Below are 15122 nucleotides of genomic sequence, written 5' to 3'. Positions count from 1 at the left end.
TAGGTAGGTAATAATAATGAATGAATGAATGAAAAATACTTTATTGCATCGAAAATACATAAATACATATAACAAAAACAAGACACAGAAACAGAAAAGGGCGGCCTTATCGTTAGGTAGCGATCTCTACCAGGTAACCCAACAATCAGAGGAAATATGACATATGACGTGGGTGAGTAAAAATAAGGCAATACAAACACATTGATAAAATGTAATTATCAATAATAGATGCTTGCCCTACCTCTGCCTAGTATTTTTGTAATTTTTACAGTTTTAAGGGCTTGGTCTAGTAGTGCAAACAAATGCATCCTGTCATCCTATATGTAAATAATACAAATGTACTAAGGGAAAGTTGCTCCACTTAATTTTTAAAAATTAAATCATTCGTATGCATAATTTAATATTCGTAATAAGTACCAAAAATGACAATTTGAAACAATTTTCGTGAAAATTACACCGGGTGATTTTTTTTTATCAGTACACAAAATTTGCGAATACTTTTTATTGATATCTTCAACTTCATGTTTATATAACTGATCAACTTTTACAAAGAAATTTGGACGAAATATAAAAAAAATAAGCTTTCCATACAAAATGCATAACTCTATACATTTTTTTCGACCTAAGTTTCTTAGTGAAAGTTGTTCAGTTTAACTAATAAAACGGATAAACAAATTTTGTATATAATAAAAAAAAATGTAATGTTTGTGTTAAAAAATTATCAAATAGAAAAATACGCAAATGAAAACAAAAGATAATTATTTCTGACTAGCTTCCGCCCACGACTCCGTCCGCGCGGATGTCAGTCTTCGCGTCTTCTATAAATTTATTATATTATGTGTAATATATAGATTTATATTGATAAACCTAATAAATCTTTTGCTAGCATTCTGATGCTTTATCGGTTGCACTGGATTTATCTCTTTTTTTTCAATCGCTTGAATGATATAGGATGGGTCCTTGATGGGCATCGAATGCTGAAGTCTCGAATCAATCAATTCTGACAGTAGGCAATTTATGTAAAATCTTGATAATGGTCCATCATTTTATTTTGCCTAAACGTTACATACTTTTTTATATATTCTATTTTTAACGAATTATTCACTCCAGTCCAAACAGCAAATAAGCAGATTCTGCTTCTGCAACGTTTAGTTGTCCCTGAATTTAGAAAAAATAGTCATGATTCTTATCTATGACAAAAGTGTTATTTTTTGCATTGTATTTCAAATATTAAATTTTTTTTTTTTAACCGCATCTTCCGCATTCATGTCTTTTGCCGGAATTAGACATTTAACTTCTACTAGTCCCATTTTCCCTTTTTGATATGGGAGTGTATAAAGTAAATTTTTTAGATATTTCTCGTTATACTTTTAAAAAGTTATTATTGTCATTTTGCTCATTAGGTAAAGTAATTTCGATATCAGTTTTAAGTTTTTTGATACCTGCAATAATAACGTCATAATTGCCTGCAGGCTGCACATACTTATCGATTACACCCTGTATACAATCCACCATCCACATTCATAATGTTTTCCTGTCCTCCTCCTTTACGCTGTTCACCGATACATTTGAAATGAGTAAATCTGCTACCACTGAAGGATGTTTCATTGTGATCAGCAAATTTTCACCACTGTTGTCGATTATTTGTTTTTCATTTTTAATCAGCAATTGGGAATCATCAGTTTTGTTTTTTGCAGATTGGTGATGTACCCTAACAATACGTCGAAAAGGGAAAGCATCAACGAATTATCGTTTTCGTCCTCTTTTTTTATTCTTCGCGTCTCTGTTACTTCTGTTTGTTTAGTTGTCAACACCCACTGAATTTTCTATGTTATTGTGATCTTCCATTACATCTGAGTTTTGATGATGTGATGATAATCCATTCGTTTTAATATTGGTACTTAGAGTTGGTAGACTAAACTAGAAATGGCGGACTAAATTTGTCAGCGCGTCTGTAAGATCAGAATATAAAACCAACATCCTGTATTTAAGTTACAAAATTAATAATCAAACAACATGCCGCTACGTTGAAAATGACTAGAAGAAAAAATTAAAACAACTCGGATCAATTTTGGAGTAAACAAATCATTTTCCCTGTATGGGGATTTCCCCGGATGAACTTGGGAAGTTCAAGTTCTCAATACAAGTTTATATTATATTTCGTATTTCTCAAACGAAAAAAAAAACATTTTTGGAACTTCAAAAAAATTATATTATAAGAAAATTTATGAGCTTACTTTAGTTTTAAAGAAATATACATCCCTTTACTGACACCCCGTAAAATAAAGAAATTGTTGCCAATCACCTTTGCAATCTATTTGGTTTCATTAACTTTATGTTCGAAGATAATTTTTTTTCTAGTAGTTACACGCGTATTTTTTTCGTTTATTTTCCATATCGAAATCAAATGTTTAAAAATACGAATATTTGCACAAAACTAAGATAAAAATAATCAATTAACAAAAATATTAAATTTAATGAAGTAGAGCAACTTTCACTTCGGTATGAAGGAAAATCGAGCGTAGAGCACACGTCAGAACGCTCCGGCCCAAGGAGCGCGACTAAAGAAATTCGCTAGGATTTTTCCTAATTATTTTAAATATTTTTTTAATATTTAAAGAATTATCAAAATTCAAAAAAAAATTTTTTTAAAGGATTAATACTCATTGGTCTTCAACCAACTCGAATAAATTAATGGAAAAAATAACTTTTAGCAGTATTTATCAATAGATTTTGTAAGGCAAAAAATGGGAAATTTAATGAATTTATAACGTTCTAATTAAGAAAATCATAAGTTTTTCGGCAATTGTATTCAGCAGTTTTTAATAACGACTATATAAGGATAATAATGCGCTGATCAGATTGTGTAAATTGTAATCGGTTGCAACGTAGTGAGTGCACAAACTTACCTCGAAATGTCTTTGGGGGAAAGAGACTTATCTTGAAGGCCTGATTAAGGTAACATAAAGTAACTTTATAAATGTGAAAAAATTCACGCGCATTGCGTATATAACACTTATTGATAAACAAGAAAAAAAAATTCAGTTTATCATTTCATTAGCCGGGAAAAAATTGTCAAATAACTTGTTGAAAACGCAATTTTGCTAGACTGCAGCCTTAAGGGTAACATATTGTTTTCCAAGCGGATAATAATCCATCCTAAGAATCCATCATACAAAAAATTCATTCAAACCGTGAACCGTGAATGAATGTATTTTTTGGTAGATCTAGAAGTTTCAGTATTATTATATTATGAGTATAAAAGTATAAATGAAGAGTATAAATAATAAATATGTATCTTCAAACGACCAATTCTTGCATATAAAGCTGAAGTTTGTTTGAACGCGCTAATCTCGGGAACTACTGGTCCGATTTGAAAAATTCTTTCAGTGTTAGATAGCTCATTTATCGAGGAAGGCTATAGGCTATATATCATCACGCTACGACCAACAGGAGAGGAGCCACGGGGGTGAAACCGCGCGGAGCAGCTAGTTTTTTATATAGGAAGATATATTTAAGTTATACCTAAAATTAGATAAGGATTAGTAGGACAAACAAAAGCAAAATCGTATTCAATGAACAAATCATTCATGAAACAAACACATTAAATCATTTGTTAGCGAATAAATCAACTGCTAGCGTGTCGGCCATGATGGATAAATGACATATGAGTTGTGACAAGCAACAATACGTCCTGAAACGTTGACGAAAGAATGATATGTGCGCTATCGGAGATTAATTATTAATTATTGCACGTATTTTGAATAGTATTCTATACTCGTAATAATCTATAATATAAAAATGAATCCCAAAATGTGTTGGTAAGCGCATAACTTGAGAACGGCTGAACCGATTTCGTTAATTCTTTTTTTATTAATATATTCCTTGAAGTACGAGGATGGTTCTTACGTAGAGAAAACGTAAATATGTACCACGGGCGAAGCCGGGGCGGACTGCTAGTCTTCTATATAATAAAAATGAATAGCCGTTGTTAAGCGCAAAACTCGAAAACGGTTGAACCGATTTCGTTAATTCTTTTTTTATTATATTCCTTGAAGTACGAGGATGGTTCTTATGGAGAGAAAACGTAAATATATGTACCACGGGCGAAGCCGGGGTTGGCAGCTAGTATTGGTTAAGCTGAAAAGTTTGTAATCTCAGGAACTAATGGATACTGGAATATTAGTTTACCGTTGGATATGTAAGTACGTTTTATATATTTGTTTTAAATAAGAATAGGAAAGGTATACTTTTTAGCACCTATAGCTATAGGTCCCTTGTAATCATAAACAGTCGTCAATGCTGTGAATGTATAAGTGGATATGTAGGTTTTATAGATAAGAGTAATACAAATATACTATTTAGCACCTTTACCTATAGGCTACTTGTAATCATAAATTTTTGTAAATACTGCGAATGTGTGAGTACATACAGACAAGATCTATCCGTTTAGCTTTGATTTGATATAATTAAGCAGAATTGTAAGAATTTTCTCTGCAAAAGTACAAAATTAACCCATACTATTGAAATATTTATATGTATCGTGACTTCAGAACGATATTTCAATTACTCAATGACCGAAAAATGAAACATACCAATTGAAGATTTTTCTTATTCAATTTATTTATACTGTATATAATCGGTAAGTAAAAATATTAATTTCATTTTAAGTCGGAAACCAAAAACTTACATAGTATAATTCTATCATAAGACTATAAAGGAGAGAAGGAGTAGGAAATAAATAAAAAACGCATATTTTTAAAACATTGTAAGTAATTAATCAAAAAATGTAACATTTTACAAAAATATATTTACAAGTATACCTTCCTACGTACACTTAATAATAACGATTAACTTAAACACCAGACATTTTAATTATTTTAATACAATACTTTACTAAAAATACATTAAAACAAATGTCTATCACGTTGAAACTGCTGAACCAATTTCGATGAAAAAACAGTATTTTTTTAACACATTCATAATTAAAATTCTGGCATTTAGTGTCTTAAAACATTAGTCGTGTAAGAGAACAAATGCTGAAATAAAATAGTTAAAAATTGTATTAAAGAGGTTTTAATTATAATAAAAATACCATTAGAAAAACAAATAATATTCCATAACAGAAAAAATAATATTTGTCGGTTTATTTGTTTGTTGCGATATAACTTAAAAACTCAACCGATTTTAAAATATCACTACATAGTATAAAACAAAGTCGCTTTCTCTGTCCCTATATTCCTATGACACTATTTATGCTTCAATCTTTAAAACTACGCAACTGAGTTTGATGAGGTTTTTTTAATAGATAGCGTGATTCAAGAGGAAGGTTTTAGTTTATAAAGTTTTAGACAAAGCGGGCGAAGCCGCGCGGAAAGCTAATACTTATAGAATCTATAAAAACTGTAGAATGAATGATGAAGAATAAAGCTGAAGAGTTCGATTGTTTGAACGCGCTAATCTCAGGAACTACTGGTCCGATTTGAAAAATTCTTTCGGTGTTAGATAGCTCATTTATCGAGGAAGGCTATAGGCTATATATCATCACGCTAAGACAAACAGGAGCGGAGCCACGCGGGTGAAACCGCGGAGCGCAGCTAGTATTTCATAAAACTTATTACCATTAAAACCTCTTTAACAAAAACTTAAAACGAGAAACATAATTAAATTATAACATATTATACAAACTGAATGTATTGAGATTTTGTATTATTACTTATAAATTATAATAATAATTATTTAAAGAAAAAAATACACTTTTATACACATAATCGAAACCTTTAAAGTTAGCGCGCACGAGCAACTTTGTCTCCGCAACTATTTTGTCTCCGCAACTATTTTGTCTCTCCACCCATGGGCTAGTATGAAAGTGCGCGCACGTAGCGACGCAACTCCCCATACAATTGATGGGAGAGACAAAATAGTTGCGGAGACAAAGTTGCTCGTGCGCGCTAGCTCTTAAAATTTTATCGTTTGCGCTTTTTTTATACTGAAATAAAATAAACATAACTACAGCATAAAATTTAACCGTAAGAAATTCTTTTAAAAATCCGTTTAAATTGCCTAAAATAATATTAATTGGTAATATAGATTTACTACTACAGTAAATAATATCAACGTATAAAAAATTAAAAAAAAAATATAATTTTAAAATTTAATGCAAAACTGAAGACTGTTTGTTTGAATGTGAACTACATTTGAATTGGGATTTTTTTTGCAATTTAGTTTTAAGTGTTTTTGTATGAAAAAAAAAATATCTAATGAAGTAGTAGTAAGTCTATATTTTTGAAGAAACATAGTCAAAGAGTCGATGTTAGTTTTTGTAGTGAAAGATAAAAATACTTAAATATTTTTTCTATAAAATATGTATAAAACTATTGGTTTAAATTGTAAGAGTGAATTATACACTTCTTTATATAATGCTTAAAAATTATTAAACTTACTTGAGCAAAATTATTTAAGTATTGTGCATAAGTTAAGTAAAAACGTAAAAAAAATGCTTAAAATGTATTTTTCCATACTATTGTCATTAACTATTGCTATTATTGTAGGAAAAAAATGTTATAATATATAAAAGTAATATCATGCTGTCTCTGTCTTTCCTACTGAGAGTGAAAAGGATGGCATGATAAATAAAGTTTTTGTAAATCAGTATTGTCATATTACTATTATTGCATCTCGTTTTCACACAGTTTAAAAGAAAAGGATAGATATATTACGTTTAATTATTTATTAATAAAATAAATATATATGTATAATAAGTTAGATTTTAACTACGTATCTATCTTTTCGAAAAACACTATCAATAAAAGTATTGTCGTATTAGTTTTAAAAATGTATAATTCACTCTATTTTGTGCGATTTTATTATTATTTGAACGGCTGGACATAATTTGATTGTGTTTATTTAAAAAATAAGTACTTATTAGTCTTACATAGTATATTTCTTGTATTTTGGCCAGATAATGAGTTAAAATGCTTATTTTTTTTAAGTTATTTTCTTCAATCAAGTCAAATTTAACTTTAAATATTTTTTATGTTACATTTGCATCAAATTTTATTCAATAATATTATTTTTTTTATATCTCAGTTATGGACTGTATGAATGGTGAATGATTAATTTGAATATTTCAATAAAAATAACAATAAAACATATTTTTGTGGCAGAAATCAAAAGTTAGAGAGAAGAAAAGAAAGAGATAAATGGATATATTTTGAAGAAATCTTTTTTAATTTCTTAAAAGAAAGCAAAATTTATACTGAAAAATGGAGAAAAAAGAAATATTGGTTATAAAATAATATCCAAATTGGCTTTTAAATTTATTTTCTAACTATTCGTTTTAACCATTAAAATAAATAATGATTTGTAAGAAGTTATTTTTTGTGTATAATACAATTATAACATACAAGGTGAGGAAGGATGAAGAATCTATACTAATATATGGATGTTTATTTTGTCTGTCTGTTTGTTGTTATCTCAAGAACTAATGAGCTGATTTTAATGCGATTTATTTAGTAAATATTTGTTTCTGTCAAATAGGGGTTTTAAAAACATTTATTTGTCTTTTGATAAAAGTATCAAAATTAAATCGAGTAACGCATCGCAAATATATAAAAAATAATACTTATATATAAAATTTTATAGGCAGCTCCTAGACTATAATCTATATATATAAAAAAGCGTCTTTACAATATAAAAGAGATTTATAAAAATTATTTATTATTATAATAATGATATATTATAATATACAGGCTATTTGGATGGAAGCCGACTGACGATTGGCTTGTGTACGCGGCTGTTAGTCGATGTGATATGTAAAATTGCTGAATCGATTTTGATGAGAATTTTTGTAAGTTTTTTATTTTTAAATATTACATTTTTAAATTAATTCTTTTCTGTTAAAATACTGGACTGTAGGTTTAAAATTAAAACTCTTTTTATCATAGTTTTTAAATTTAGGCCAAAAACTCTGACAACATATAAAATAATCATTAAACATATTAAAAAGTCTCATCAAAATTAACATAGCGTACATTATAAAGATAATTGAACAAACCCAATAAAACATACCAAAAATTTTTAACAATAATATTTAAAACACTACATTACTACACAAATAATATAATTATTTCCTTGTAATCTAAATTAAAAATCCAAATTTCTTATTTTTCTTCAAAATTATACAAAAAAAATCATAATAGCACAGATTAAACTAAAACATAAAGGCACGTTCACACAGACCGACTCATTACAAATAAAGCCGCGTACACACAGATACAAAGTACGATTAGGCCGTAAAAACTTTTTTTTTAATAATTATTATATAGACCTACTTATACGTTAGATATACACTAGTATCACTGTTGATGACATCACGCGTTGCTCAGCAACTCACTGGGGAGAAAAATAAATAAATTAGTAAGGAAAAAACATTAATTTCAAATGCAAACACACACACACCTACACAAAACACAAATATACCATAAATCAGGTACATATTCATCTTTTTTTTAAACTTTTATTTAAATATTGCATTGCAATGCATAAAATAACCTGTACTTTGTGACAAAATGCTTATGTACACATCTTAATATATATATATATATATCTCGTGTCACAATGTTTGTCCTCAATGGACTCCTAAATCACTTAACCGATTATAATAAAATTCGCACACCATGTGCAGTTCGATCCAACTTGAGAGATAGGATAGTTTAAACATGTAGGTACCACGGGCGAAGCCGGGGGGGACCACTAGTTGTTATATATAAAAATGAACACATAGTTAGCAAGTGCATTCTTGTGCGAATGCATGAATGTGTGTGTGTAGTTTAGTGTAATGTATGCGCGTACTTATGTATGTTTGTGTGCGTGTTTGCGTGTACATATATGTATGTGTGTGTGTATGCGTGTATGTGTGTGTGTGTGTGTTTGTAAATATACATAGGCTATTTTTACACGCTTTATTTATAATAATAATAATGAAAACACTCACTTCGTCAACTCCCTAGCGGTGAGAGGTCCCGTCAGACCGGACCGCGATCTTGATCGGTTCAATTGCGCTCTTCGCTCAGCTGCAATGTATTTATTTATATATTAATAGGTAAAAAAATGAGAGGTAAAAAAAATGTGTGCGTGTACTAGTGTACACACATAAGAAGTGAAACTTCTTTATGACCTTATTTTTCAAAAAATAATTAACTATATGCAACTATAAATACGTCGAATCACGCGTGGTAGGGAAAAGAAAAAGATGGCGCGTAACGGAAAAATGTCACGCATAACGAAAAAATGTTACATTTTTTTCCAACCCCGATAAAGAAGTTTCACTTCAATAATTCTTATGTATTCATAGAATATGTAAAAAGTCATGAATGTCGCCTAAACTCTTGCCATAGAAAAAGGGTAAAGAATATCTTGTTATGAGATTAAATATTATAATTAATATATTTTTCCTATTTATAACTGGAAAATATACGTTTGTTAATTCTTCTAGATATAATATCTTTAATAAACATATCGTCTATGTTTCTCGTTCTACTCTAAAACGACTGGACCGATTTTAACGGCCAATTAACTTGCTAGCTACTGCTATGATTATTTCTGCTATATGAAAATAACTAGGAGAATTCATCATATTAATAAAAATATTTAAAATAACACTATAAATACAGGGTGTCCCACTATTGGAAACTAAAATTTCCATTGAGCTTAGTATACCAACAGTGGGACACCCTGTATAAGAACATTGAGTTACATAAAAAATGCAATAATAATACAATAAATATTATTACATTACAACATCTAAAGCACTTGTATTATTATATTGCTACAACATCAATGTATTTTTAAAAACATTATTTGTGGGAGTGTCTGTCCATTTCTCTTTAACTCTTTAATAGACTTCAAATAAATGTTAGTTTTTTTCAATATTACATTTTTACAGGCTAATTTTGAGTCACTGGTGCGCCTGCCCGGAGGACACGGCAGATCATACACTTGCCGTGTGCCCCGCGTGGGCTGAGCCCCGTGCTCGCTTGGTCACGGTCGTCGGGTCGGATCTCTCTCTGCCCTCCATTGTTAGCGCAATGGTGGGCAGCGACAGATCCTGGCGCGCGGTGATCACGTTCTCCGAGGACGTGATCTCGCGGAAAGAGGAGGCGGAGCGGGTTCGCGAGAGGGATCCTCACGCGGACCCGATCCGGCGCCGACGTCCTATTGGGCGTCGTCGTCGCGTTGTGGCTGATTTACGCGGCCGCAACCAGCCTCCTTGACGAGGGGCGCCGGGCAATGGAGTGGGGATTTAGTCCATTGTCCGGTGGGATGAGGCGGCGTGAGACGTGTTCCGCTCACGCCGCTCCATGAGGGTAGAGCTGGCAGGCTCTTAGCTTGTTTGGGCCCGGCGACGGGCTGCCGCTGATGGGGTCACGGATGAATTCTACACATACCCGTGGCCCCGTCGTTGATGCGGCTTGACGGAACACAGTGGGGTTTTGGTCGGTAGGAATCCGACATAACCCACGGCCTCTTCCCCAGAGGCCGTGGGTATCTATGCAAGATTTCCCCACTAAAAAAAAAAAAAAAGGCTAATTTTGAGTGAGGTTTTAAAAAAACTAGTTAAAAACAACTAAATGAAACGCCTATAGCCCATATGGACTATACAGTTATGAAAAAATAACTTCTTTATAGACAATTCAGAGAAAGAAATTAATTAATAAATATTATTATTAAATTTTAAAGCAATAACCATACGACACAATATTCAAAGCTATATGTTAGTCCATGAAGGCCTATTTTTCAATACCATCCCATCTGTATATCTATCTCTTTCTTTTGTATAGAGTAAAGAGTGATAGCAATACATCCATACTTTTTTATGAATGCAAAAGTCGTTTGTCTGTTACGTGTTTATAGGTCAATTAGAGAATCGATTTGGATGAAATTTTCAATAAAAATAGTGGAAGACGCGTAATACAGTGCACTTTTTGAAGTGAAACTTCTTTCGGCGCATTGAGTGTAAAATTTCAAAGTCGCGTCATGGAGTAAGGCGACGATTTTGGTATCTTTGAATCCTGCCAAAGAAGTTTCACTTCTGACACGTGTGCTCGGCACACACGCTCTTTTTTCGTTATTTCTACTCTTAACGTTTTGAAATAAGGGGTCAAAGTTTTGCTCGTGGTTTCGTCCATGTTTTTCTTATATTTTTCCTATATTTGGATGGTAATTGAAAAATAGGCTTTAGCTATATAATAATAAAAAATCAACTTGTCTGTAATTCTCTAGTTTCGGTGACGACGTGCGTCGTTTACGATTTCTGCATCGCATAGCCGAATCTGTGACGTCATTACACAATAACTAAATATTTATTAATATTTTACACAAAATAATAAATATACCTAGTTAAAAAAAAGATATATATACCCTAAACTAATAACACAATAAAAAAACACGCTTTAATAAGATAAACTCATGAAATTATTGTATTGTCACCGATCCTTGATAAGTGTACAAAGTTTGAATTAAATCTGTCCGTTTAAAGTGCGTCAAAATCGAGTCTAAAGTAGTCGGTTACATACAAACATACAGGTGAAGCTAATAATAGCGTGTTAAAACATTATTTATACATATATGTGTTTGTAGTGACTCAAAAACGAAAAAAAAAACTAAAAATTCATTGAGTGTAATTGCTTATTTATCAAGTTATACCTATAAATACAATAAACAATATTAATCTTCTATAATATTATTAAGCTGAAGAGTTTGTTTGAACGCGCTAATCTCAGGAACTACTGGTCCGATTTGAAAAATTGTTTCAGTGTTAGATAGCCCATTTATCGAGGAAGGCTATAGGCTATATATCATCATGCTAAGACCAACAGGAGCGGAGCAATGCGGGTGAAACCGCGGGGCACAGCAGGTTTATAATATTTTCGTATTTTACACTAAATATACCTGCAATACGGTGCAATATCGCTTGCACCAAACCCTCCTCTTCATTCGTATCTTCTATAGTGAGTGCGTGCAAAAATCGACCTTATTGTCAAATAGGTTTTTTGTTCGAAATAAATAATGCAAATATTAATTTTAAGATAATAGAAATAAAAGTTATTTTGCAGTGCTTATGTGATAGTGATACATTTTGATGAAAAAAATCTTTAGAATTTTCTAATAAAATTAATAATAATGTGCAAGGCTTTTTCTAATTATTTGCTGCTTTTAGCAATTTGGATAACTCATTATAGTTATTTGAAAAAATTATGAAAAATATCGAATTTTCGATTTCGTGTATGTACCCAAATTAAATTTCAAACTTTGTCCAATAAATAATTGTAATCCTACGAACACTATCATCACACCAAAAAATACCAAAATATCAAAAAAATATTTTAAAAAGTATCAAAATTCCAATATAAGCGATTTTGACACTACTAGATAGAATTCATAGAATTATATAAAAAAAATCCCCAAAAAACCGGTTTTAAACCCGTAAAAATACATTACCTCCAGCCACTCGTGGATTCGCTTTTTTCCTCGGCCGTTCTCTACTGAACGCAGAACCACTTTGCAGCGCTTCCATTAAACTGTAATAGATAATAACTAATTTATTAATAATACATTTATTAATAATACTATGTAAAATTATATTGTAATATTGACATGATTTTAAAAGAGCAACTATGGAGTTTCTTGCTGGTTCTTCTCCATAGATATTGCTTTCCGAATCGGTGGTAAATGTTAAAAAATGTTATGACGATTCAAAAGTGCTTTTATAAGAAGTCTAATTGAATAAATAAATGTTTGTATGCAACATTGCCATTGAGTAGTTTTTATACATTAATATTTAATACAAAAAAAGGATATTAATTTGATTTTGAAATCCATCTCTCTCCAAACTCTAACATTTATTTATTCAATTATACTTCTTATAAAAGCACTTTTGAATCGTCATAACATTTTTTACACGCTTTTTATTAGCTTCACCTGTATGTTTGTATGTATGTTTGTAACCGACTTCTTTTGGCGCAATTTTGACCCACTTTAAACGGCCAGATTTCGTTCAAACTTTGTAGATTTATTGAGGACCGATGACAATACACTAATTTGATAAAATTATTCCATTTTTCAATTTCGGTTTTCTATAAAAAGCGTGTTTTTTAGTTTTTTTATTATTTAACATTTACCACCGATTCGGAAAGCAGTATCTATGGAAAAGAACCTTCTCTCTCTCCTCTCTTTTCTCACTCTCATCTCTCTCTCCACCCTATCTCTCTCTCTCTCCACGCTATCTCTCTCTCTCCACGCCATCTCTCTCTCTCCACGCTATCTCTCTCTCCACGCTATCTCTCTCTCTCCACGCTATCTCTCTCTCTCCACGCTATCTCTCTCTCCACGTCTCCAGAGAGATATCTCTCTCTCTCTCCACGCTATCTCTCATCCCTCTCTCCACGCTATCTCTCTCTCCACGCTTTCTCGCTCTCCACGCTATCTCTCTCTCTCTCTCCACACTATCTCTCTCTCTCTCTCCCACTCACCTGTCCATAACGCCGTCCTGCGCGTGCTCGATGTCCACGAACTGCTTGTATCTGTGCTGTCGGTCTCTCCTCTCTCTCTCCGCCGCTGCGCGCGTCTCTCTCGCTCTCCTAGCTCTCTCTTCCGCTTCGCGTATCGTGAGGTTCTCTTGGTACGCCGTCTGGGAGAGAAAAATTGTATACATCAATCATACAAAAAAAATTACGCTCGTGAAAGTTGCTATTTCTCGTCGTATATCACCTTTTAGTATTTTTTAGAAACTTAAAAAAAAAACCTAGTTTACACAACGAAATAGACTAAAACAAGTACTAGGAACGTCTTTAAGATCATTTAAGATGTCAGAAACTAGCAAAAAACCGCTAAAAATTAAGAAAAAAGTGCCTAAAAACCGCAAAAAATCTCTAAAAACTGCCTAAAAACCCACAAAAACGCCCCAAATCTCACCGCGAACGAGTCCTTGAACGTCTTTATATCAGCGAAGAACTCCTCGAGCGTGTACTTGCGCGGATAAAACACGTAGTACTCGGATAGTGCAGTGTAAAGCGCGTCAATTTTGCGATACATAGTGTCACTCTACCAGACAAACTTTGCCAAGTTTTCATATCCAAATATACCAAAATTAGTGCTAAGAAGTTTTTTCCCATGAAATACGCAAAAAACCAACAAAAAACCGCTAAAAATTACGAAAAAATGCCTAAAAACCGCAAAAAAACTCGAAAAACTGCCAAAAAACCGCAAAAAAGCACCAAAACTCACCGCGAACGAGTCCTTGAACGTCTTTATATCTGCGAAGAACTCCTCGAGCGTGTACTTGCGCGGATCGAACACGTAGTACTCGGACAGTGCAGTGTATAGTGCATCCATTTTGCGGTACATTGAATGGAGTAGGTCACATTGTTCCCGCGCTTCTGTTGCGAAATTCTGTATTGTTTTGTTGAGGAAATTGCAATTTTATAAAAAAGCATTTATTAGTGTCCGACCGAAACTGGTTTCCAGGCCGAAACCGAAACCGAAACCGAAACCGAATGTTCGGCCGTGGCTTCAGTTTCGGCCGAAACCGAAACCGAAACCGAAACTCACGTGGTCAAGTATGAAATTTCTAAAAATACTGAACTTTGGGGGATTTTACCTATTATTTTGCCTTAATTAGGGCATAAAATGAAAACACAGTATATTAAATTTGTTGTAGTCATTTATTTAATATAAGATAAAAAAATAATATTTTTAAAATATTAATAACTAACGGTCCGCCCCGGCTTCGCCCGTGGTACATATTTCGCAATAAAAGGTAGCCTATGTTCTTTCTCAGGGTCTAAAGATTATCTGTGCCAAATTTAATCAAAATCAGTCCAGTAGTTTATGAGCCTATTCATTACAATCAAACAAACAAACAAACAAAGTTTTCCTCTTTATAATATTAGTGTAGATAACAATTTTATAATAATTATAACGCATGTCATTAAAGAAACGAATCTTAAATGGCGGCGCTTATCATTCCCTCTTGCTTACACACGGCCGTACGGCATGCAAAAAAAATTGGGAAAAGTAAAATCACTAAAATGTATTTGATTTTCCCTATAATAGTTTTTATC

The 15122-nt window shown here is 32.0% G+C and overlaps 1 protein-coding gene across 1 annotated transcript in view; it reads right to left on the bottom strand.

Annotated features, from left to right (window-relative positions):
* Positions 1-4763: 4763 nt before the first annotated feature.
* dia (diaphanous related formin 1) overlaps positions 4764-15122 on the bottom strand; it is a 67234-nt gene continuing 56875 nt past the window's right edge. Inside the window, exons 24-28 of the mRNA XM_090118510.1 lie at positions 14287-14451; positions 13533-13690; positions 12502-12581; positions 8996-9074; positions 4764-8394 (exon numbers count right to left, since the gene is read on the bottom strand). Coding sequence (XP_089974636.1) covers positions 8373-8394; positions 8996-9074; positions 12502-12581; positions 13533-13690; positions 14287-14451 — 504 coding nt within the window. The 3' untranslated portion in view covers positions 4764-8372. The remainder of the gene's footprint in view (positions 8395-8995; positions 9075-12501; positions 12582-13532; positions 13691-14286; positions 14452-15122) is intronic.

The sequence above is a fragment of the Colias eurytheme genome, chromosome 30 (genome assembly GCF_061535395.1).
Source record: "Colias eurytheme isolate Ceu_HAF_F1 chromosome 30, ilColEury1 Martin Lab GWU primary, whole genome shotgun sequence".
Lineage (NCBI taxonomy): Eukaryota > Metazoa > Arthropoda > Insecta > Lepidoptera > Pieridae > Colias > Colias eurytheme.
Note: the sequence above shows the minus strand (reverse complement) of the source record. Positions and strands in the feature narration are given on the sequence as shown.